The 24,720-nt window shown below is 50.8% G+C and overlaps 1 protein-coding gene across 2 annotated transcripts in view; it reads left to right on the top strand.

Annotated features, from left to right (window-relative positions):
• RAP1GAP2 (RAP1 GTPase activating protein 2) overlaps positions 1-19,053 on the top strand; it is a 214,477-nt gene extending 195,424 nt beyond the window's left edge. Inside the window, exons 12-19 of one of the 2 annotated variants that reach the window (XR_001391530.2) lie at positions 4,608-4,745; positions 6,437-6,555; positions 8,793-8,906; positions 9,156-9,273; positions 9,765-9,886; positions 13,310-13,386; positions 13,762-13,800; positions 14,701-19,053. Coding sequence is in view for 1 of the 2 variants with exons in the window: in XM_087440630.1 (XP_087296756.1) it covers positions 4,608-4,745; positions 6,437-6,555; positions 8,793-8,906; positions 9,156-9,273; positions 9,760-9,886; positions 13,310-13,386; positions 13,762-13,770 (702 nt within the window). In the remaining variant the exon portion in view is untranslated. Of the gene's footprint in view, positions 1-4,607; positions 4,746-6,436; positions 6,556-8,792; positions 8,907-9,155; positions 9,274-9,759; positions 9,887-13,309; positions 13,387-13,761; positions 13,801-14,700 lie in introns of both variants that reach the window. The other variant, XM_087440630.1, reaches the window with a different exon arrangement.
• The last annotated feature ends 5,667 nt before the right edge of the window (positions 19,054-24,720 follow it).

The raw sequence follows: 24,720 nt of genomic DNA, 5'->3' as shown, positions 1-24,720 counted from the left end.
TGGATAGGCACATCCCCGTTAGTGGTCATCCCTGTGCATTGTGTCCCTTAAGTTGAGTTTGTTAAGTTGAAAAAACTCACAAAACCCATCTGTAGGGAAGCGAGGTTTGTGGTTGGCCTGGAAGAGACGCGCTCCCTTCATGACACTAACGGGTGTTCAAACCCCTGGCTGAAATGAAGTGACGTAAGCAGATAATGCTAAAGTGACGCCATCTCTCTTGTCTCACTTGCCCAAAGGAGAACTTGGTCAAAGGTAAGCTGTGAGGTGTGCTGAGGGCTGGGAAACCATGGTGACTGAGGATGGGTGTTGGGACCAGAGATAATTAGCTGGGAGGAGAGCAGACTCTGAGGACAGCTAGGGACAGTTGTGTGAAATATGGAATACACTGGTCTAAGACCCCAAGGTCTGTAAATGGTAGGATTTCAGCTTGGAGCACAGAAGACCTTTCCAAAGGTCAGGCTGTCCACCACTGCAACAGGCAGCCTTGAAAGTGAGCAGCCCATGCCTAGGAAGATGTAAGCAGACGAGAGATGAACTGTGGTCCAGATGTACAAGGGGCTGAGTGGGAGAGGGTCCAGATGGTCCCTGGAGACTTCCTGATGCAAAGCCTTCATGTGCCTGTCCTTTTCTCTCCTGCCTTTGTCTTTTCACATCTCTGTCCTCCTTTCTCTTCTTCATCTTTTACCTGACTCTTCTGCCCAGTTTGAGAAGGCTAGTGCTTTCAGCTCTACATCAGATTGAAATGTGAAATACTTTAGACTGTGTCACTGGGTGATTTTGTCCGAATATAACTTTAAGTTTTCGAGTTAGCCGTCATCTCTCTCTCCATCCATCCCTAAGAGTGGGGGAGGAGGGGCCGGCCTGATGGCACAGCGGTTAAGTGCAGGCACTCAGCTTTGGCAGCCCGGGGTTCGCAGGTTCGAGTCCCGCATGCACACCATGCACTGCTTGTCAAGCCATGCTGTGGCAGGCATCCCACATATAAAGTAGAGGAAGATGGGCACGGATGTTAGCCCAGGGCCAATCTTCCTTAGCAAAAAGAGGAGGATTGGCATCGGTTGTTAGCTCAGGGCTGGTCTTCCTCAGAAAAAAAATAAACAAAACAAGAACGGGGAGTAGAGCTGACCCTGAGTTGAGTGGGTATCACACCAGATGTTTGGCGTACACTGCTCATGTCATCCTCACGCAGGGACCATCACCATGTTGTATAGATGAGGAGACGGTCTCAGAGAGGTTCATACATTCTGCCGGGAAGAACAGGATTCAAACTCCTCCCTGTTTGCTTCGACAGCAGGTGGCCACCCTGCACATCCCTGGAATTTCCTGTCAGCCCATTTTCTCCTCAAACTTATCTCACTGACTCAGACAGCAGCACCAAGGGCATTTGAGGAGGAGATGTCCTTTCTGCCATCAGCCGTGGAGATTTTTTCTTGAGGGGAGGCTGAGGGCCCCTAATCACCCTTAGTCCATCAACCAGCTGAGTTATATGTCCAATCTGGACCACTTTTTTGGATACTGGGACCTTTTCATCTGGAGCCCAGGGTCCTGGCAATGTCATGTCTTCAGTGTGACCTCGGGCAATCATTTACCTTTCGGGGACCTTTTCTATCAAATGTCTGTCCTCTGTGCATTTCAGAGTTGTAGGGATTCAATAAAATCATGTGTGTGAAGCTCAGCAGATGCCATCACACAGGGCTTATTATCCACATCAAATCGTTTTTGGAAAGAGACAGTGAAGAGTGCATCAGAACATAGATGATTAATTGACATGTCATTGTTGATGACGATAGTGGTGGTGGTGGCACACGCAGGGCACCAACGGAATGTAATGATGCTGAGATTTATGGAGCACTTGACTCACTTAGGGAACCTCAGTGTGGTGCCACACCTTTCCTGCCCTCAGTTTTCCAAAGGGTATGTGATTTAATGATCTTCGGGTGATGGACTGAATAGAATGTGCCGGCTGTTTTAACCATGTTGCAAGAAACTGTTGCTAGGCGACTATTCTGTGGTCTAGAAAGGGAGAGAGAGATGATGTCCCTCAAGGGGCATCTTGGAGAGGCTAGATTACGTCAGGTACGAGGCTGGTGGGCTATGTGCCTCATTCGCAAGAGTAGCTTGTCTCTAGGGCAGTCATATTTACAAATGGTCCTCCTTCCTGAGTCAGCTTCCCTTGTCAGGATAGAAAGGCAGGCCATGTGGTCCTTCGCCATTCCAAGCTTGGAGAATCCTGACCTTGGGGAGAGGTTCCAGGGAGATCTGCTGTTTGGTTAGGAGCAGTGTTCATGCTGATTTCTTGGGACCACCTTGCCATAGACTGAGCTCTTCCCTCGATGCTTGAAGGGAGGGAAGGGGGTTCATGCTTCCACATGAGAACATCTGTAGGATGGCACATGGGGCACGTAAGCCCACACGTTTGTATGTGTGTGGGTATGAACCCAGTGAAGAAGGAAGCTAGTGTCCACATGTTCGTTCTTCTGCGTCAGTTTTCTGAAGGTTCTGAGAACCTCAACCGGCTCACACAATAAGGAAAGTCCATTAGCTCACTTAATAAGAAGGCTGAAGTGACTCATGGCTCAGCATGGTCATTGGCATCCAGCTTCTTTCCCTTTCCCTTCTGCCATCCCCAGCTTGTCAGCTTCGTCCCACAGGCTTGATCCCTTGTGGCCCCAAGGTGGCTGGTGTGGTTTCAGGGGCAGACATGTCACATCTCTTTTGGGAATCACTGGGGAAGCCTTTCCCCGAAGCCCCCAGCAGTTGTCCCCTCATGTTCCACTGGCAATGGATGGGTTATGTAACCGCCTTAGACTGATCCTGATTTACTCCTTCGTTCCATGGAGGAAGAGGGGCCGATGGACCAGACAGTGGCTCTGCCAGCAAGGAATGTGGCGGGGATGGCACTTTTATGTGAGCAACTAACAACTCCATTCATGAGTCTTTGCGTGTAGCTCTTAGGCCCTGGGGGCCCTGGACAGCTAATTAACGCAAAGGGAGCACCCCACGGGCCCTGGGTCTTTCAGTATGCCCCAATTTTAGGAATGCGTCTTGTTTCCCCAGATGAGTTGTACACTCCTTGGAGGCAGGGGCCAGGTCTTGCACTTCTTTGACTGCTCTCCTACAGTTCTCCCAGTTCCTGGCACAGTGCCGGGCACATGGGAAGCATGCAGTGAATGCTTATAGAGTAGCTATGTCTATTGGGTACTTATGGTGTGCCGGGCTTTCTGCTGAGAGCCTTGTATGTATTCTCCCAACAACCCCGTAGTATAGATATCCTCCATCCCATTTCACAGGTAAGTCTCAGAGAAGCTAAGTAACCTGACCAGGGGCACCCAGCTAATGGGCGGTGGAATAGAGAGCCCAGATATAAATCCTGGCAGTCGGACCCTGACACTTGCGTGCTTTTAACCACTAAGTTGTGTTGCCACCTGGCTGTATTATTGAGTGACTGAAGGAATAATCAAAGGGGAGTGTGGTGAGGTTTTGGGGCTTACTGGAGAGAAACTTCCCTTCCTAGAATGCTCATGTCATCTTTGAAGGCCTCCAGAACCAGAGAGCATCATCCATGTGGTATCTTCTAGGACTTCCCTTGTCAGGAAATCCTCCCTGGATTGAGCTGAGATCTGCCTCACTATAACCACTCCTCTGGGTCTGGTTCCAGATTAGGCCTGCAGAGCAGTCTGAGGGAGTGCTCTTCACCGCCCAGGTCCATCTCTGCCATGGGCTTGGCAATCTTGATTTTAGCTGTTCTTCTCATCCATGCATGCACTGTGACAAGCCTCTGACCATCCCAATTGCTCCCTCCTGGAGTCTTCACTGTTTGCTGATATGCCCTTTGCTCTTTGGTGGTGCTAAGTGGGCACAGGGCTCTGGGTGGCCTGAGCAGCCCTGTGCCCCCTGAGGCCTTGTGTCTCACCCAGTCTGAGCGTGCATCTCTCTTTCACTGGCTGTGTCAGGCTGCGGGCTTGTACTGACGATGTCTTAAGCCCCTGCAAGTGAGCGTTGGCTCAATGCACGGACTCATAAGAGCTCCCAGAGATGAATGTATTCCAGGTTGGGATCCACTTTGGGATGACAGCCGAAGGGATATCCAGTGTTTAAATATAGAAGGATGCTTAGTTTTCTGGGAAAAAAGAGTCAAATTGGGGTCAGGCACATGGCTGTGTTTAATTCCCACCACGATCCTGTGTGGAACATATCATTCCTAGTTTACAGATGAGGAAGCTGTAGCTTAGAGAGGTTGCTAACCAGACCAGGGTCCCATGGGTTCGATGAGCTGTCCAAGCCTTGGTTTGCTTACCTGTAAGATGGGGATAACAACCTTTGTCCACTACCGGGGAGCTGGAGCACTGACCCCTCAGACTCTCCCTGGCTGGTGCCCTCCTTCGCCTCTGCCTACTGAGTCACTCACACCCAGAGCACGGGACAGAATATGTGAAAATTTTCTGAAAACCATAGTGATTATAGTGTGAGCCACTGAGAGAGAGCGAGTGTTCGAGTGTGTGTGCACACACTAAGAGCTGGGTCTGCAGACCCCTACCAAGAGGGCAGGGTCATCTGGTGGGGGCCAGGCTCCAGCTCTCAGGTCCTGTCCCCTGCTCTCCCCACAGCGGGCCATCCGTGTGCGCAGCCACTCCATGGAGACCATGGTGAGCAGCCAGAAGAAGCAGCACAGTGGGGGCATCCCCGGCAGCCTCAGCGGGGGCATCTCCCACAACAGCATGGACGTCACCAAGACCACCTTCTCAGTGAGTGCCGCAGGCCCTGGGGCAGCACAGGGGTCCCTGGGAGGGTCCTCCGGGCCTGTGGAGGAGGGGTGCATTCACCCAGGCTTGGGCCATGAGACGAGAGCAAGGATGACAGGGAAACTGAGGCTGTTTGGGGCAACCCCAGGTCCTGCTGTTTCAAATGGAGCCTCCATCCCAGATAGCACCTGGCTTGGCCAGGCTAGAAGCCCTCCTGTTGTCCTGTTCTCTGAGTTTCCTGGACAACTGGGCCTTCTCCTCAGGGCCAACCCTGCAAAATGGTCCTGGGGCACGTTTCTCTGCCCAGGGGCTTGGGACCCATGACGGGTGTCCTTGCTTTGTTATCATTAATGATAACAGTAACTGCCCAGCTTGCTCTGCACCAGGCACCGAGCTCAGTAACTCATGGACATGATCTCATCTGAGCCCCGTAGCAGCTGTCTGAGGTAGGTCCTGATGTGTTCTCCATTTCACATTTGAGGAAAAGGTGGCCCAGAGGGGTTAAGTAACTTGCTACAGATCACATAGTTAAGCTGAAGAGCTGGGATTTGAATGGCGGTCTCCCTGAGCCAAAGTCTTCTTTTCTAATCACTGTATATACAGTTTCCAAGGAAGGAGAGCCTGGAAGGTTTGTGGGTTTGGGTCTGGTCTGCGTGCACCAGGGGCTGGCCGGGGGAAGGAACCACCACGTGGTCTGTCCTTTTAAAAAGCAAAGTGACTTTGGATTTGTATAGACTAGGGTTTTCTTTTCTTTTTTAATAGCATAACAGACTCACCATAATAGTAACGATTAGTATTATAAATGGTCTCGCATGATTCATGTAATTTACCATGTAATTTACCAGGTATTTTCCTAGCTATTATCTTGTCCTCCCAGAAGGTCTGTGAAATGAGCAGGGCAGGGCAATTATCTCCATTCTGTGGATCAGGAGACTGAGGCCCAGAGAGTCTTGCCTCTCACCCAAGGTTGCACAGCATGTAAATGGCAGAAGTTGGGGCCTGACAGGCTCTAAAGATTGGCTCCAGGCCCGCGCCTCCCCGTTCTCAATCTCCCACCCTTCTGTCGTCCCCCCACATGTGGCCGAAGCAGAGCCACATTCTTGGCGGGTCCCTCTGCCTTTGGGGGCGTGTGGACCTGGCTCTGCTGCTCTCATTCTGTCTTGTTGCTGTGACACCCAGCTTGGACCCTTTTGTTTGTGAGCAGTGGGTGGCGAGTCAGGGGCCCTGGGTTCTCGTGCTCATCCTGCTGGTGATTCGCTGTATACCCTTGGCCACATCTCCTTGCCTTCCTCATTGGTAAAGTGAGAGGTTGGCGCAGGTTGTTCCCAGGGCTCTTGCAGCTTTGTAGTTCTCACTCGGTGACCGTCTGAATCATCCTGTCCAACTCATGTGCGAGGCTCTCCTTAGGGTGGCCCTGGCCCCTTGTTAGTCCAGTTCTGGTCTTTGGTGGATTGTGCCTGGGGCCACAGGGCCGGCTTAAGAACGCAGGAAAACAGACTGCAAGTGGCTTGAGCCTCAGGGTCTCGGCTCCTGTTACACAGATCCCAACCTTCCTAGCTGTCTTACTATTTTCTGAAATCTCCTCCAGCCTAGTTAGGGGGTTGCAAGAGCTATTTGTAGACCAGAAAGGGGAATGAGGGGAAGGAGATCTGGGCTTGGGCTGTGAGCGCTCATTTTGGTGCTTTCACTGGCAGCCTCCAGTGGCAGTGGCAACGGCGAAGAACCAGTCGAGGAGCCCCATCAAGCGGCGGTCAGGGCTCTTCCCTCGTCTGCACACGGGCTCTGAAGGCCAAGGGGACAGCCGGACACGAAGGTAACTGCCAGGGGCCCCCCACTCCAGTCCGACTCTGGGGTCTGTCAGCTCTCTCCACAGCTGTCAGATGTCTAACCTTGGGGAGGGCTTTGGGCAGCCTTGGGAGATGGCTTCCGTCTAACTGTGGTCCCCACTTCAGGCACCTGCACATCCTCTGTCACTCATGCAGCTCTTTATCCACCAAGGCAGAGTTAACTAGTCTCTGCACAGGACTTTCCAAAGTTATTCTTGTCACGTTTTGGCCCAAACGAGAAACGTTGCTTGGATTCTTTTCTTTCTTTGCCTCCTTTTTCAGTGCTCACTCAAATGTCCGCTCTTATGGATACCTCCTCTGATTCTGCCAGGCATAGTTAATTGAAACTTCCTTTGGGCTTCTAGAATGTTCTATTCTTTTTTTTTTTTTTTAAACTCATATTGCTTCATACTTAACCTGTTCTTGCTAATTGTCTTTCTGATCCTTTAATTGGTGAACTCATTATTATTTAATTCAGTGAGCAGCGTTTCTTGAGTGCCTGCTATGTGCTGGACTCAGTGCTCAGATAACAGCTATAGAGGAAACAGCCTGCCCTCCAGAAGACTACAGCCTTGTCAGGGAAAGGGAGGCATTTAGGTTGACTTCCAGGTTTCCAAGTTGTCTGCCAGGAGCCCTAGATGGTGGTACTAGCCCCTGAGCTTGGTCATGCAGGAAGAGGGGCAGGTTTGTGGAGGAAGATGAAAAGCTCTGTTTGGAGCCTGTGCATGTGAGTGAGTCCTTGTGGGCCACCCAGCAGAGAAGTGCAGGGAGTGGTCATAATTGCGGGTTATGAGCTCAGGAGAGAGGCCTTGACTGGAGAAGGAGAGTTAAGAGTCACTGGGGTAGAGGTGATGTTTAAAGACAGATCAATGGATGTGATCACCTGGAGCGTGGTGTTGAATGCCTCAGGAACACCAGCATTTAAGGGGAAGTGGAGAAAGGAAAGCCAGTGAAGAAGATGGGAGGAACGGTGAGAGAGGAGGAGGAAAGCCCGGAGAGGCCGCAATCTCAGAGGCCAGGAGAGAAGTTCCAGGAGGGAGGGTCAGCAGTGTCAGGCGTGCAGAGAAGTCCAGCACAGTGACTCAAACCCCTGCTTGGACTGACCATTAGGAGTCATTAGCGACCTCATTAAAAGTGTGTTGAGGCACTTCACACCTCTAGGATGGCTCGAATCAAAAACACAAATATTGGGGCTGGCCCCGTGGCTTAGCGGTTAAGTGCGCACGCTCCGCTACTGGCGGCCCGGCTTCGGATACCGGGCACGCACTAATGCACCGCTTGTCCGGCCATGCTGAGGCACCGTCTCACATACAGCAACTAGCAGGATGTGCAACTATGACATACAGCTATCTACCGGGGCTTTGGGGAGAAAAAGGAGGAGGGTTGGCAATAGACGTTAGCTCAGGGCTGGTCTTCCTCAGCAAAAAGAGGAGGATTGGCATGGATGTTAGCTCAGGGCTGATCTTCCTCACAAAAAAAAAAACAAAAAAACAACAACACGAATATTAACAAGTGTTGGCAAGGATGTGGAGAAACTCATTCATTGCTGATGGGAATGTAAACTAGTGCAACTGCTGTGGGAAACAGTCTGGCAGCTCCTCAGAGGGTTAAACATAGAGTTATCATATGACCCAGTAGTTCCACTCCTAGGTATAGACCCGAGAGAAAGTATACACATGTCTACATAAAAACTAGCACATAGATGTTCGTAGCAACATTATTCATAATAGCCCAAAGTGGAAATAATAGAAATGTCCATCACTCAGTGAATGGATAAATAAAATGTGGTAAATCCATAAAATGGTATGTTATTTTGCAATAAAAAAGAGTAAAGTACTGATCCATGCTACAACATAGATGAGCTTTGAAAACATTATGCTAAGTGAAGGAAGCCACTCACAAAAAGACCACACCATATTGTATGCCTCCATTTACGTGAGATGTCCAGAATAGGCAAATTCATAGAGACAGAAGGTAGATTAGTGGTGGCCAGGGGCCAGGGGGAGGGAAGGATGGGGGCATCTCTGTTGCCTGCCCTCCATAGTCTCTGAGAGGGGCTCAGGTGGGAATGGAGGTCCTGGTGGCTGTGCTCTGGCAGGAGGTTCTGACCCCACAGGCCCCCATGGTGGTGAGAGCCGGTTGGGGCTCTGTCTCAGGCCTGAGGTGGGGTAGGGGTTGGGGGCTGGCTCCGTGGCCTCACTGCTCTTCTTCCTCGTTTCCTCAGTGACAGTGCATCCAGCAACCCCAAGACCCCAGATGGCGCACACTCTTCTCAGGAGATAAAGTCTGAGACCTCATCCAATCCCAGCTCTCCGGAAATCTGCCCCAACAAGGAGAAGTAAGAGTGAGGGTGGTGGAGGCTGGCTTTAGCCACTTGGAGCCCTGGAACATGTTCTCTGCTCCAGGCAAGCTGAGAGGAAGCATCTCTCACCTTGAGAACTCTCCGGAACACAAAAGCCAACAGGCAGGGGCGTGGGGAGCCGCTGGTGGGCAAGCTCAGATCTCTGCTAGGCCTGCCCTCAGTCCCAGGGAGGGCCTGGGGGCTCAGTGTATGACCAGGGCCTGCCTTGCCTCCTGTTTCCTGCAGGCCCTTCATCAAGTTGAAGGAGAATGGCCGAGCCAACATCTCCCGCTCCTCCTCCAGCACCAGCAGCTTCAGCAGCACGGCGGGGGAGGGCGAGGCCATGGAAGAGTGTGACAGCGGGGTAGGTGTGGCCCTGGCCAACCTTGGGGAGCAGGGAGGGGTTCCCTAGAGCCCAGCCAGACACCTGATCTGTGCATTAAAATAGCTACTGTGGGCTGAGCCCCACTCCAGGCTCTGAGGAAAAAAGGGGAAGTGTGGAAACAGGAGGTGGCTCAGTCAGCCATCTCTGCCCTCTGGGAGCAGTGATTCAGGGAGGTCTCCCTCTGAGTGACATGGGAGCAGCAGCAGAGGGTCAGCGGCCAGACTAAGTGGTGTTCCTGCCATGGGGTTCCTGGCTGGAGAGGAGAGGGGTCATCAGCACTTTCTGGGGGCCGGGAGCGGGGGAGGTTGGAGGCAGCAGAAGGAAAGAGCAGGTCCAAGTGGGGAGTGGGGGGCAGTGGCTGCCCTGGGCTTGTTGGGGGCCTGTCTTAGGCCTACTGAGGCGTGGGCCACCCTGTGGGGCTGCTGTGGGTGGGGCTGGCCTCACTCACCCGGCCTCTCTCCCCAGAGCAGCCAGCCGTCCACAACCTCGCCCTTCAAGCAGGAGGCGTTTGTCTACAGCCAGTCCCCAAGCAGCGAGAGCCCCAGCCTGGGGGCAGCCGCCACCCCCATCATCATGAGCCGGAGTCCTACGGGTCAGTGGTGTCTGGTGGTGTGTGTGATGTGGCCTGGGGTGAGGCTGTGCCGTGACCACTGTTCGTGGGGCGTGCGCCCCAGGCACGCTGAACGGGACAGTTTCCGTTCCCACCCCAAAGTGTTAGGGCCTTCAGCTCTGCTAGCTCACTGCATTTGTTCATCAACCCTATCCTCTCCTTACTGTTGGGGAAACTGAGGCTCAGAGAGTTCAGTGATTTGCTGGAGGAGTTGGGATTGTGTGATTTGAAAGCTAGGGCTGTTTCCCCTGACCTCTTGCCCGACCCCATCACCGACCCAGGGCTCCTCTGTCAGAGCAATGGTCCTGATAATGCAAGAATAGGAGGTGGGAAGAGTGTTGCTGGCGGAGGGAACAGCATATGGAAAGGCTTGGACGGAATCGAGAGATTGTGATCTGGAACCGCACGTGGTCCAGTGCAGCTGGAGGGGATGGGTGAGAGAGGAGACAGCGATTAAAGCAACAGGCTGAGGCCGCCATGGGACCCTGGTGAGGATTTTGGTGTTATCCTGCCGGCAGTGGAAGCCATTGGAGGGTCTTGAAGTTTCTTAAGTAGAGAAGCGCCATCTGGAGTGGAGAAAGATTGCTTTGGAGGCTGCAGCTGGCTGAGTAGAAAGGATTGGTGGGGAGCAGATGTGGAAAGGGAGATCGGTGAGGGGTCACAATGGGCAGTGAGGGGTGATGGGGCCATGCATCTGGGAGGCATCTGGGGCAATGGGAGAAGGATGGGAATGCAAGGAGAAAAAATCTTCTGGGCTCAGTAGTGGGGGTTCAGGGAGAGCAAGGAGTCTGGGCCTTTTGGGGTTCTGTGATCCCTGCAGTCGGGCAGAGTAGGAGAAGTCAGCTCTGGGGAGAAGGTGGAGGGTTGGAGCCTGAGGGACTTCCCCATTTGTGGATGTGTGCGGTAGGCACTGCTGGGTGCTGCGGGTGCCCAGGTGTCAGAGCCTTGTCCCGTCCTCGAGGAGGGCAGCACCATGTGGGGACAGGACTCTGGAGCCTGGGTCCAATTCCTGGATCTTCCACTTACTAGCGAGGTGACATTGGGCAAGTTACTGAGTCTTTCTGTGCCTCAGTTTCCCCAGGCAAAAAATGGAGAGAGGAGAATAGTTTCTACCTCATGTGGTTGGTTGTGTGAAGAGTAAATGAAGTTACTGTTCTAGGAGACTTAGAACTGTTAACCTAAGTGTTTGTTACATAATAGGAATAAAACAATAGTGTAATCAGTGGTTCTCAGCTAGGGGTGATCTTGCTCCTTAGGGCACGTTTGGCAATGTCTGGAGACACTTTGATTTTCATGATTGTGGATGGGTGGTGCTACTGGCCTCTGGTGGGCAGAGGTCAGGGATGCTGGGAAACAGCCTACTGTGTACAAGGCAGCAAAGAATTGTCCGGCCCCAAATGTTGATAGGCCGAGGCTGAGAAACTCTTGTCTAGATGATGGAGACACAGAAAGGACCAGTTCACATGCCTCCTGTCACTCCACCCCCTCTGGCTGGGCAGCTGTGGAGCTGGCTTCTGATTCTGGCTGTGGCACTGACAGGCCCACTCTCTGAGCCTCAGTTTCCTCATCTATAAAGTGGGGTAGTTGGGGCCAGCCCGGTGGCGCAAGCGGTTAAATGCGTGCGCTTTGCTGCGGCGGCCCGGGGTTCGCCGGTTCGGATCCTGGGCATGCACCGATGCACCGCTTGTCAAGCCATGCTGTGGCGGCGTCCCATATAAAGTAGAGGAAGATGGGCACAGATGTTAGCCCAGGGCCAGTCTTCCTCAGCAAAAAAAGAGGAGGATTGGTGGACGTTAGCTCAGGGCCAATCTTCCTCACAAAAAAATAAAAAAATAAAGTGGGTAGTAATACAAATCCCCTGATGTTTTAAAAAATAAGGCTTAATTAAATATTGAAGGAATGAGTGGAAGAATCTGTAACCAATCCTGGCTCCTACTTGGTGTTAAATAAATATCAAAATAAATAAGGTTTTGAGTAAAGGAGGTTTAGAGAGTGTCTGTGACTTGCTGAAGGTCACCCAGGGCAGAAGTGGACCAGAAATGGGCCTAGTAACTCCTGCCCAGTGCTTATTGCCCCCCACCCTCAGGTAGTATTTAACCCTGAGGGGCCGCCCCTCACCCTCACCCCCACAGAAGTTGTACTGGGTACCTGCAGGACCAGAGTGGGCTTGTGGAGATCTGGAAAGCTGTTTTAGACTGTTCAGCTGCATCTGGGGAGAGACAGGGCTGAGGGGAGGGAGGTGGCCTGGGAGGGCCTGACATCCAGTCTTCCATAATCTCAGGTGCCCTGACCATTGGTCCTTTCACACCTCGGCTCCCTGGGCCCTGAGAGGGGATTGGCGGGTCACATTGAGAGGTCACATACTCATAGCGCTGAGCAGAACCCCTTGATTTGAAGCAGCAGGAGTAATTCAGCAGCTTTCAGGTGGAGTGTACTCAGCTGTAGATTCTCTCAGCCAGAGGAAAACCAGAAAGCCAAGGGGCACGCCCCACCAGTGGTGTGCTGGTAAAAGTTTAACAACTGGCTCTCCCACCACACACACATACACACACACACCCCCACATATATCTTCACTGTAAATTTTACTGATATAAAGAATCTGAAACGTACAATTTATAAAAAATGGTAAAATATCCAATGTTCTTTACTATAAATTTCATTTAGTCAATTGACTGTCACAAAATACTTTTATTGCTATTTGCCTAACTTTTGCGTCTGTAGATGACTTAAGATGGCAGATGATGTACAAGTGTAGTTCTGACATGAATGAGGATTGATATTATTTTGTCAGTGACGTGAGCAACTTCTTTGCTGAAGCAGAGAGTAGTTTTCAACACTGGGAGAGGATTCAGTCAGTTTTTGTGCTGTTCACAATGCAATGGCTATAGACACAACGCATTTTCAAGTTTAATCTACATTATTAATATTTCTCCATTAATTTCTTAAGTCTAGACAACAAACAATAAATCAAGCTCTGATTTGTAGCGTTTGCTGATTTCTGTGGTGTGAATAATCCTGCCAGGCTGACCTCAATGTGACCTGGAGTTGGGAAGAGCTGCCAGACAGATACAATAGATGGAAATAACCTTAAGAGAATAGATAACAGTAAAATGTAGTGAAATAACTAGGAAGTGATGACTTTTGAGTATTTATTACTTTTGATGAATATAATTTATTTAATTATAAGCCGATATAATTTAATTTTTTTAAATGACTGTTTAACAACCAGCTCACAACATTTCTAAAAAGTTAAGTTGGCTCTTGTGAATCAGTGCATGTCAGCTAGGGTGCCCAGTGGAGAGGAGGAGGCCTCCTCTCCTGGCCTCCCTATCCAGTGTCCCACCCTCAGCCCCAGTGACCGCTACAGTCCCACCCTCTTTTCATGGGCATTCTTCGTTTTCCTAGATGTCAAAAGCAGAAACTCCCCGAGGTCAAACCTGAAATTCCGCTTTGATAAGCTCAGCCATGCCAGCTCCAGTGCGGTAAGGATCTGGGGGTGTAGGGAAGCGGGGGGAGCCTCGCATATTCCAGCCTCCTCCAAAAGCCAGCCTTCCTTCCTGGGGGTGCATCACATCGGGGGAGGGAAAGCTCTGGTCAGATCTTGGGGTGATGCTGTTGGTCCCCACATGATGCAGGCATCAGCCTAGGGGTCACCAGCCACCTCAGCCACGTGCCCTGTGTTAGAGCCACACCCTTGCACACACACAGGTGTGAGCTGTGAACTGTTGGCTCCTGGGGCCTCCTGTCCCTTCCTAAGCTCACTGGAGCGTTGAGAACTGAGTGCACAGAAGCTGCAGTCAGTGGGGATTATGTCGTCTAGTTATTTAAAACTCTTGTATGGATTTTTCTTGAAACAGGGTCACTAATGTGCAAGAGGAGTCCTTCGCCTGTCAAAGGTGGGTCAAGGGTTTGTTCTGCTGTGGCCACGAGGGAAGATGTGTCCCTTGAAGATCAGAGTACTAGTGGCCTGATAACCTGAGAATGGCCAGGGAGATCCTGACAGCTGGGGAGGGCCAGTGGCATCTTCCCTGAAGCCTCTATGATGGGGCCCAGTCTGGATGGGGAAGAGAGTAGATGGCCTTGGGTGCAGATGGGAAGGGTTGCCCGATAGGATTGGGACAGGCGCACTGAGTCAGTCCCCCTCCCGCAGAGGAGCCTGGTTCCTGCAGGCAGAGGGGCAGTAGCCCAGAGCCCACCTTGCGCCCTGGAGTGGGGATTCCTCAGTTTGTCTCCTTTGCCTCCCTGCTCTCGGCAGCCTCTCCCTGCTGTGTCTTTGGCCAGGGCTCGGGGCTGAAGTGTGTGCTCCGTGTGTGTCCAGAGATGCCCCCTAAACATTGTGCAGGACAACCCCAGGAAGGAGCTCTGCTTCCAGCCTCGGCCGAGGGAGTGTGTGGTTTTCCGCAGAGCAGGGCAGGGGTCCAGCTCGCCACCAAGGCCTGAACTACTGCTAGGGAAGTTGCTAGAGACCCATCTGAATTCCCAGCCCTGCTGTGGGCTTGCAGCTGTATGAGTCACAGTTGGAACCAAGAGGAGGGGGACAGCTGAGTCCACTTTACGTAAACCTGATCTATGAAGGTGGGAATGCTGGCACTCACCTCCAGTTCCCATCACGTACTTCAGAGGCCTCCATCTGAAGTTCTCCAACTTCCGGGGCTGTGTGAAGTCTGGCCCCCTTGTATTTGGCCCCCTCCTGTCCTGGGCATATTCAGTGGACTATAGCCATGGGCACCTGTGTTCGCCCTCCCTTCTTTTACCCAATGTTTGGTCTTCACCTCTCTTCTCCTTGTCTCCTCCAGGGAAGCCCCAGTTCTGTCCTGGAGAAGACTCCTGTTCCAGCAGTTTGGGGGGTGCCGTCCACTACTCTGACCATCGCAGGCCTGCTGCCCCACCGGCCTCCTGCCCACTGGACCAGCTGTCTGTCCCAGTGTCCTGACCCAGCCACAGCCCTCCTGCCTGCCCCTTCACCAAGACACCCTGCAAGCACCTCCCCATCTCTGGACAAGGCCTCGTTCCTCTAGGCTCCCCCTACTCCTGCCCACCCAATGTGATGTGTGTCTGGGTTGTCTGTCATCTTGTTTTGTCTGCAGAGGCGGGAGTTGGGCAAAGGGGGATCTGGGTACTGGGGACTCAGTCAGAGACCAGAGAGGCGGAGAGAGTGGCGAAGGAGGGGAGCAGAGGCCGACAGCAGGACTGTGCCCAGGGAGGGGCAGCACTGTGTCCTGCACATGGCAGGCACGGCAGATGCATTTAGTGGTGGTGGACGGAGCACTTTTCCAGGAGCAAAATTTGTAGTCCTCGAAGATGTCCTGATAGAAATCAGCTCTATTGCTCCCACATCTGTGGAGCTCCCCAACATCTGTTTGCTTCTGTACCAGTAACTTCTTACCCTCTGCTGACATCAGGCCCAGGGCTGCCTCTGTCCCTGCTCCCTGTATCTTGAGCCGCCGGTTGAAGCTGAGACACAGCCTGGCGTGTGTGGGAGCGGGCGCTGCACTGTTCCTTGACAGCGGCTGGAACTTTCGTCCCACCTGATTTCACTCAGGCTCCTGATTGCGGTTGCTGTGGGAGAAGCCCTGTGTCAGTCCCTCCCTTTTGAGCAGATGTTTTTCCATGAAGGGTGGGCAGCCAGCAGTGAGAAGGAATTCAGGGAGGGGAGCCCGCGAGTGCTGGGGCTCTGGCTGAGGAAAACCTCAGATCCGAGGACCAGGCTGGGATCAGGTCTCTACTGGGTGTGGAAGTTCGTGGAGGAGTTACGTCCACCCACCACTTAGAGGAGAGCTGCGGTGGCGAGGTGGGGACAACACATCAGGTTTGGTCAGGCTGGTGTGTGGGCGTGGGACTTAGAGCTGTGTCCTTCTGCACTTTATATTCCTGGCATCTGTGGGGGACCCAGTGCTGCCCGAGGGACTCTTTCCAGCTACTTGCCCTTCTGCCGTGTCGGGGTTTGATCCCCCTAATCCTCCTCTTCCCCTCTCCAACTGCGGGTCTGTGGGCAGTTGTCACATCTGTGGGATTCCTGCAACCTGGGCCCTGGCTGGGTGCAGTTCATACACATCCTGCCACCTGCACCCTCAGCCAGATCCCCCTTCGCTGGGTGAGCCAGCTCGCTCTCAGAGGAGCAGCCCCCTCTCGCTTCTCAGCCCTCCGAGTCTGCAGTGCGAGAGGTCGTTTCTGCTGACCAGCTCGGGTGGGGTTTAAGGTGGGGTGTCCTCCAGGTAGAACATAGAGTCTGAAGAGCAGACCCTTGGAGGTGCTGCAGCTTCAGTGCATGTGGGGCCTCTGTGACACAGGGCTGCTGGGGTGACGCTGGCTGGGCTCTTGCTTTAACTAGCAGATGACAAGGATTTCCAACCAGATGCTTAATTTGCATTGGGATCTGGGCCTGTTCCCAAGTCCAGGCCTATAAATGTTACACTTGTTTTTGACCCATGTGACAATTTCCCCATTGCTTTGGCCGTTAGAGCAAAACCATGATCGTCTGTCCCCCTACTCGCATGGACATTATGGGGTCCCGTTTGCGGGCTGGGCAGACCTCTCCCCTCACACTGTTTGGGAAATGTGTTTACTTAAAGTACTAGTCCGGTAAGATTTATTCTAGTTAGAAGGTCACCAAATATCTGTTTAGCTTTTATTAAAAGTCACTGGAGCGGCACCCACTGCTGGAACGAGGCCCGCGGATTCTGGCAGCGCTCTGCTGGCTGAGTTTCTGAAGGAACTTGAAAGGTCAAACTGCATTTCTTTAAAAGCTATTCCAGGGTTCTGGCTCACTTCCCTGGGTAGCTGGTATTTACAGCTGCTGGGTGGTTGTGCTGTGCTGTGTTGTGTTGTGGTCTGGGGGTCCTCTGGGGTTTTCAGGTTGTCCTCACTCTTTCCTACTTGGGAACCTCATTCTCACCTTCCCCTGCTGCTCTGGCTGCACCTCCCCTCTGCAGCCCTCACCTCCTGCGAGGGCTTTACCCCTGCCTCTGAGCCAGTGGCCAGGATGGCTGGGTGTGTCCAGAGTGATAGGGGCACAGGCATGCCGCCTAAGAAACACAGACCTGAGAAGTGTTGTCTACCTTCCGTGTGCTAATGGGGGCGCTCTGGGAAGGATCTGAACTGCGCCTGGGTCCTGCATCACCATCTCTAGAAACTACATCCCCCGGCTTCCAGAGTGCACACGGCCAGCCCCACTGAGGTCCCAGGGCTGAGGGGGAGGAGGAGAACGAGGACCGGGGGGTCTCCCCTCACCCTTCTGGACCGTGGGGCAGGCAGCTCGGGTTCTTGGAGGCTGCTTCTCTCACACTCCCCTTGTGTCTGCTGTGGTCCAAAATGTCTTTCTTTTTATTGCTGCGCCCTGTGTTAGGGCTCAAAGATGTGCTCAAGCCTCGTTGGTCCTTGTGACTAGACTCATCCTGATGGTGCTCATGCTGGTATTTGAGGCGTTCAGCTTGTGATCTCCGGGACACAGGAGAAGTGTTTCCTGGACATGTCTCTGGCTCTGGGAACTGCCTGCCTCACAGAAGAAACTATACTTGTCAGGTTCTGTAGGGCACCCATAGGCCTCTGCTCAGTCGATGCTTAAAAGCAGATGCAGAAAGAGCTTGAGTTAGAAGGTCTTAGCTAGAGTTTCTGTCTATGCTAATAAGTAGAAAATGGTGTTTCTTGAAAAATACTCTGTTTCAGCTTGGTCAGCATCATCTCAATGTTCAAGTCTTCTGGGCCCCTTTTAGCATCTAATCCAACCACGTTGTCATCCAGGTGAGAAACTTCAGCCCCAGTGAGGGGAAATAACTTGCTTGAGGTCACACAGCCAGCTAGGGTTAGAAGCCATAACCCAGGGCCCTTTGGCACCACCTACATGGTTGGTTGAATAAGTGGCTGCATTTCCTGGGGCCCTGAGTTTTGGAGAAGCCGGTTAGCTGGTGCCTCGGCACTGGCTGGGAGGTGTCAGCAGTCAAGGGTGCTGGTGGGACCTCAGTCTTTGCTCTTTTCATCAGGAGGGATAGTCTATTGGATTTTTAAGTGAGGGTCCTGGGGTTTTGGATGCAGCTTAAGCAAAGAAGGGATAGAGATTCCAGTGGGTTTTTCCTTGAGGGCAAAGACACAGTTAACCAACCCTCAGTTTCCCCTTTTTAAGTTAAGAAGAGAAGTGGTAAAAAAAAAGTCTTTGATTCTCCCCAATCCTCATCAAAGGTGGTGAATAAAAATGTAGGCTCAAGTGACGAGGCAGGACAAGAGCCCATTTCACTTTCTTCACCCTGACCGTTTAAGGTGCCAACGCAAACACTACCTTCTTCATTCAGTTCTGAGTCAGGAAAGGCAGGTCTGTTGTAGGGGAATGGTTGGGTTCCAGGAGATCTTATGGCTGTAGGTGGCCGGCAGGGACCTGGCCAGTCAGCCATGCTTGGGATCCTGCGGCTCTTCCCTCAGCCTCTAGCTGCCCCTCTCAAAGGCGAGGGTGGGTGAGTGGCGTTTGCCGAGGCTGCCCCTGCGCCCTCTGGGGGCTGGGTGGGGCATTCTTTTACAAGCTCTGATACCTGTTTTACCACTAGCCCCTTCCCCACCCCAACCCCACATCTCCCTCCTTTCAGCTGGGCCATGTTCCTCTTTGGGAGGAAGGAGACGTGCCCCGCCAGGGCCAAGGACAGCAGAGCCCTGCCTGGTGAGAGGCTGTAGGGGCCGCGGCTCTGTCTGTGCCTTACCAGCCCTGGGGACAGGGTATTTGTCTGGAAGACTGGAATTTAAATGCCATTGTCTTTGATTTTGTGACATTTCTGCTTGGAAGGGTCAATCCCCCCTTCTCGCTCCTTAGCATGTGTGCCAACTCCCCCCTGTCCTGGGCATTACCCTTCCACCCTCCAGCCAGGGGAGCATTGACGTTTAAGTGTGAAGAGATTCCTCTATGTGATAGAACCTAAGAAGTGTAGCTTGGAAATGATGATCCACGTGATGATTACCTTTCCTTTCTTTCCTCTTTGGGAGGAGGTGATTCGTAGACCCTGACTGCCTATGTAATGTAAATAGTGTACATTTAATTTATTGCTATGGTAGCACATTGTATTTGTTAATGTATAAAACAAATTCTAAAAGGTCGACAAATGTATATTTTGTTGCTTAAATGTGTCTTTGCAGAAATTGACAATAAATAACATATTTTGTGTCCATCAGCGTTCAGACTCCTTTGCTTGGGGCCCCAGTCCTGAGCATCGCCTTTCAGTTCACAGGGGTTGAATTCTGGCAGCCCACGGGCCACATCTGCTCTGTGGATGTGTTACTTTGGCCTGAAAAGTATTTTAAAATTTTTGAATTAGTTGCCAATGTTTTAAAACTGACCACAACTAAAATAAAAAACTCCCCCCAAACCTAGAAATTTCACATAAAATCTGAACTTTCTGTTTCTCTTAAAAGTCAGATGCTAGGTCCACTCCTTAGGAGTAGCACTAATTGGTCAGAGCTCACTAGAGGCTGCTCCTCTGGTGGGACCTGAGTGCACCACAGTCCCCACCATGCCCTATTCTTTACACCTGGAGCATTTCACTGATTCCTGTTATTTGCTTGGCCCCTGTAGGCATCTGAGTTTGAGATCCCTGCTATTCACTAATTTGTTTCCATCCTGCAGTTTTCTTCCTTCTGCCCACTTTCTTTCCAAACTATCGGTTCACTTCTTCAAGTATTCTTTCATGATTAAATGCCCTCTATCCTTTCCCCCGTGATTCCCGAATGGCCATGCTCCTATGTGTACTTTGCTTTACAATGTTTGGATGTAGGCTTAGAAGTAATATCTATTTTTTTCCCTTAAGAAATTTGAAGGCAAGGAACAGGCCTTTATCTGCTGGGGCTTGGTTGTGTGATTTTGGACAAATTACTTAACTTCCCTGGATTTACATTTTCTTTTATGTAGAATTGAAAAAATAATCCACACACAAAGCATGAAGATAAAAGTGAGTTCATAATTGGGAAAGAGCTTTGAAAACAATGTTATTCAAGCACCAGAGGTTCAATAATAATTGTCATTGTCATAATAATAATAGTGGCTGACATGTATTGAATGCTCACCATGTGCTGAGTCTTTACATATGCAGTCAGTTCTGTGGGAACACAACATACTAGTTCCTAAAAGTCACAACACTGCAAAATGGTGCAACCGCAGGGCTTATGGAAAAAATAGGGCTAGGGACATAAACTTAAAAACTTAGTGACACACAAAAATAAAAAGATAAGAACTCAATGAAAATGATAGTTTTAGACATGTTAAGAAATGTTACACATGATTAAGAAATACATAAGTACCACAGTAAATATGGCATTTTACTTTGAAACAGACCTGGAGTTGGACTGTGGAAGTGGACATTGGAAGGGCTGCCACTTGTGAGTTATTGTGAAGAGGTGGAATGAGGGGTTTTCTGAAATCGGACGGACAGTAGTAATACCAGGTGTGGGTGGGTGTGGCTTGTAAAACATGGTGTGCCGAGGTAGCTGACAGATGTCTGAGGTGTGTGCATGTGGGTTTTGTGTGTTCCTCTGCAGTTCGATTCAGCTGGGTGTGGTTTTCTGCGTTCACCCAGTATTTCTCATGGGCGAGTTGCATCATTAAATGTACAATTTGCGTTATACTCAAATTTTCCTTTAATATATCAATTGCGTTGGGCCAAATTCCCATTTTCAAAACAAGTGTTACAGCAGAACTGACTGTCTTATCTCATTTAATCATCCCAACAACCCATTAAGGCATGTGTTATTATTATCCCCGTTTCACTTAAAGAAGCAGAATCAAATTTCAGTTTGGAGTCCAAATTTGATGCAGGTTTGCATAGACACGCTGGCCTCAATATGGTCAATTTTGGACCGTGGGGTTCTAGAAGCACAGAGATGTACCTGGAAAGTGCATTCCAGCTCTCTTCCATTCCCTGCCCAGTTTGGGGCTGCTGTTCTGGAACCCCTGTCTGCAGCATCCTGGGCTGCTGTCATCACACCCATGCTCTGTGGTGCCTCATCTGAGCCTGTGGTTTTAGGCTTCCTATTTTTCAGAGTTTCATATTCCATCCATTGGGTCCCCATGGCGGCAAAGCTGCATCTTTCACACAATGCCCCAGGCCTGTCTGTACCTCATGATTTGGCTCCTTCGTGGGTTCAAGTCTTTTTCCCAGAAGTTCGGAGAGCACTGATCCCTGGAGCCTTTGTGGACGTCAAACATTTCCTGTCTGTGGGAAAGTGTGGTAGGATGCGTGGGTGACATTCAGGTGGGCCAGTGACTCCGACTCTCCTAGGGCCCTGCAAGCTCACCCTCAGTCTAAGTTCTGTGCTCAGGTAGGTGTGCCGCCCACTAGATGGGGCACTCCTCCAGGCTAGGGGCTCATTCTTAGGATTCTTGAAACCTATTTCTCCCACCTCAGCATCCTGCAGCTCATAGCAGTCATTGGACATCTTGGGGGCCCTTTCTGCCTGCCACATGGAGAAAGGCTTTCCTGAGGAGCCTGCTCAGGCTGTGCTCAAGTTTTCCTTCAATCTTGTTTTTTGAGTGCCTGCTGTGTCCATTGGTGCTACCAGCTCTGCTCTGACCAACCCTAAAACTTTGCGGAAGATATCAGTTGATGAAAGTCTCATTTCAGATCAGGCTCAGTTGTGTTGGTTTTAAACTTCAATTCACATTCAATTCAAAGACCCTCTGGGGCAGGCTGGCCTGGTGGGTCCAGTGTCTTGGAGTAGGGTGTGACAAGCCTCCTTCCTTCACCAAATCTTAGTCAGGCTTCTCTGATCTCTCTTTTCAACTAGATAATCCTTGCCCTGTCTTTAGCCTGCCCAGCCAAGTTTTAGCAAAGAATTCTGCTAAACCATTTTATCAAGAATCCCCTTCACCCCCCATATCCAGCCAAAGGGCTCTTAGTAATTTTCCATCAAGTCTGTCACCCTGCCCACTGGTTATAAATCCCCACTTGCCCCTGTTGTATTTGGAGTTGAGTTCAGTCTCCCCCCTGTTGCAATAGTCTTGAATAAAGCCTTTCTTACCTGTTGAACTCCATCTGGTGCAAGTTTTCTTTGACAGGTGGCTCATCTGCCCTCACACCGATGCCCCTCCTTCTCCTCTGCACTTCCACACCAGTGTTGGGGATGGGGTGGGGAGAGAGGCAGAGGAGACCTTGCATTTTGAGACCACCCCTGAAAGAGCACTGAGTTAGTCTGGGTACTCTGAGAAGCTGACACTGAGACAGGAATAAGAAATTTATTAGAGGAAAGGCCTGTGAGAGAGAGTGCGGAGGGAGCGGGAGAGGGCTGAAGAGCCGTCAGACTGGGATGCAGGTCTGACTCCGGTGAAGGAGAAATGGGAGGATGGGAGTTGGGTGGAGGCATCTTTGATGTTGGTCTGGTTCTAAGAAAAATTCAGCAAGGCTGTAGGGGAGTCCCCTAGTCAAAATCGCCCACCAGAGGAGTCCCGCATATTACAAGAATGAGCCTAAAATTACTATCCCTACCTCACCCAGTCATAGTTTGCGAGCAGCCTGTGGGAAGCCTGGCTTTGGCGCCAGCCATGGAACGCAGCGACGGATTTCGGAGTGCAGCAACTGAAGCCATTGCTTAATTTATGCCCCCTGCAGTTGGAGACCTGAGAGGCACCTTCTCACAGCTGCCATATGAACTTGCCCCAGTTTTGGTTGGTTACAATTTACCCCCATTTGTGGATAGGCCCACATAATGCAGGGGGAGATTGAAGCCCCCTTTCTCTTGGTTCTCTCTGCCTTTCTGTCTAATACCAACCCTGCATTGGTTCCTTTGCTTGGCAGGCATTCAAATGCTGCTGTTTTGTCACAAGTCCCCTGCCATGAGAGATGGCTTCAGGCTGGACCCATTTCTACCCCTTCCTCAGCTCCTGCTCCAAGAAGCCTTCCTTGCAACCTTTGGTTAATGGTATAAGAACTTCAAGCCCAGCCGCCTCCTTGGTGTCCACTCAACTCTCAGGATGTTCCCTTATCCTCATCACCTCCGCGGGTAGCAATGTCTGCTGCCTGTGCCATACCCTAGACCTCCTTCTCTTCGCTCTGCATTTACCTTCTCCTTTCTCCAGACCCTAGCAGCCACAGGTGGTCTTGGCCACGTTAAGGCAAGAGACAATCACCATACCATGACCCACTGGGGGATGTGTTTGGAGGACCCTCAACCTTGCAAGAATAGACAGGACAGGTCAGACACTCTCCCTTCTTCACGGAGCTAGTCCTCCTCTTACATTGCCCGGGAATGAGGTGGGGTGTTTGTTCTAACGCTGCTTCTGATGAAATGGTGCCTCTCTGCCAGCCCGGTGGGACTCTGTGGCTGGCTCCTGTGACTCCAATAGTTCTCTGAATTTGAAATGTGAATTTTGTGGGTCACTGCCGTGGCCCATTCAAACATCTGCCCTCAGACATGTAACGGTGCACCTTGTGCTCCCATGGCGGACACTATTTGTGGGAACCAGGGTTAAGTTCCAGAGAGGAAGTCTGAGACATAGTTATGACACCTAAGGGCAGTGATGCTTGGAAGGGGACCCTGACTCTCCATTTCTTCAGGCAGAGATGATACCTGCTGGAAGCATCAGGGTCTGGAAAAACTTTGTAGAACGTTGTCCCCAGCTTCAGACCAACCCCCTTCCCCCCCAAACTGGATACTGCTCCCATCTGGGGAGGCCTTCTTTTCTAGCAGTTCAGCTTCAGTGTGCAAAAAAATCACCTGGAGAGATTGTTAAAATGCAGATTTCAGGCACCATTCCAGAGATTAGAATTCTACTGGGCTGGGTAGGACCAGGAATCTGCATTTTTTCACAAGCATATGAAAGATTCTGATATGGTCTTTCTCTTTGGGAACCGCTGATCCAGTGTGCAGTCTCTATATAAGTCTCTCTCCTAGCACAGTAGTCCAGGCCCGGGGAGCAAAAGGTGGGGAACAATGAGGGTGCAGGGACGTTGAAAGATGCCAGTCCCCCACCTAAGGGGATTGTCATCATGATCACAAGTGTGGGAGAAATGTCTGTCCCAGCAAGACATAAGATCTTGCAGAAAATGAAAGGAAATCACTAGAGAGAACAGAGTAGAGAAATATACATAAAATATGAAGGTTGTAAGGAGTAGTTTAAGATGAAAAGGGATTATGGCTGAGTGAACAAGGGCATCCTGTAATAAGAAACACTGGGAGAAGAGATGAGCATCATGCATGAAACAGAGAAGGAATTTGGTGAAAAGAAAAATCAGACACTGAGAATTGAAAACTAAAATTAAAAATTAAAATATAGCTAGAGCCTCTTTCTCCAAATCAAAACAAATTATCAGCTGACAGATGTGATGTGAGACTGTGGAAACCTACCAGCAACCTAGGAACAAAACAGAGCTGCTGGAAAGAGCTGAGGATCACACCGAGGGGTGAAATGTTCTCTGTCACTAATGATGTTAAAGGCAAAATAATCCAGTAACTACCGCAGGTAAAGAATGTCATTGATGAATTGACTCCATCAAGTGGAACAGTAACATGAAACAGCCCATAGAAAAGAACTAATAAGAACACGCTGCTACATAAACAGCTCCACATGAAAATACGACACAAATGAGTGATGAGACGGAAGCAGGTGAGACTGTATTATGGAAAGGTGCAGACACTTTATGAGAAAGATGGTAGAAAACTTGCTCAAATTAATGGATCAAATGAGTTTACTAATCCCCTGCAAGACATTACATTAAAAGAATTTAAATATAAGACTAACAAAGAAGTCTATAGCCTTGCTCTAAAATATCAATTGGTAGGTTTTACAAGAACTTATCAACTACTAAGGAATCTGAAGAAAAATCCAGGGAAAGTGGACAATGAGGCCAAGA

This window comes from Ceratotherium simum, chromosome 16 (genome assembly GCF_057802395.1).
Source record: "Ceratotherium simum simum isolate JZ-2026a chromosome 16, ASM5780239v1, whole genome shotgun sequence".
In the NCBI taxonomy this organism is placed as follows: domain Eukaryota; kingdom Metazoa; phylum Chordata; class Mammalia; order Perissodactyla; family Rhinocerotidae; genus Ceratotherium; species Ceratotherium simum.
Note: the sequence above shows the minus strand (reverse complement) of the source record. Positions and strands in the feature narration are given on the sequence as shown.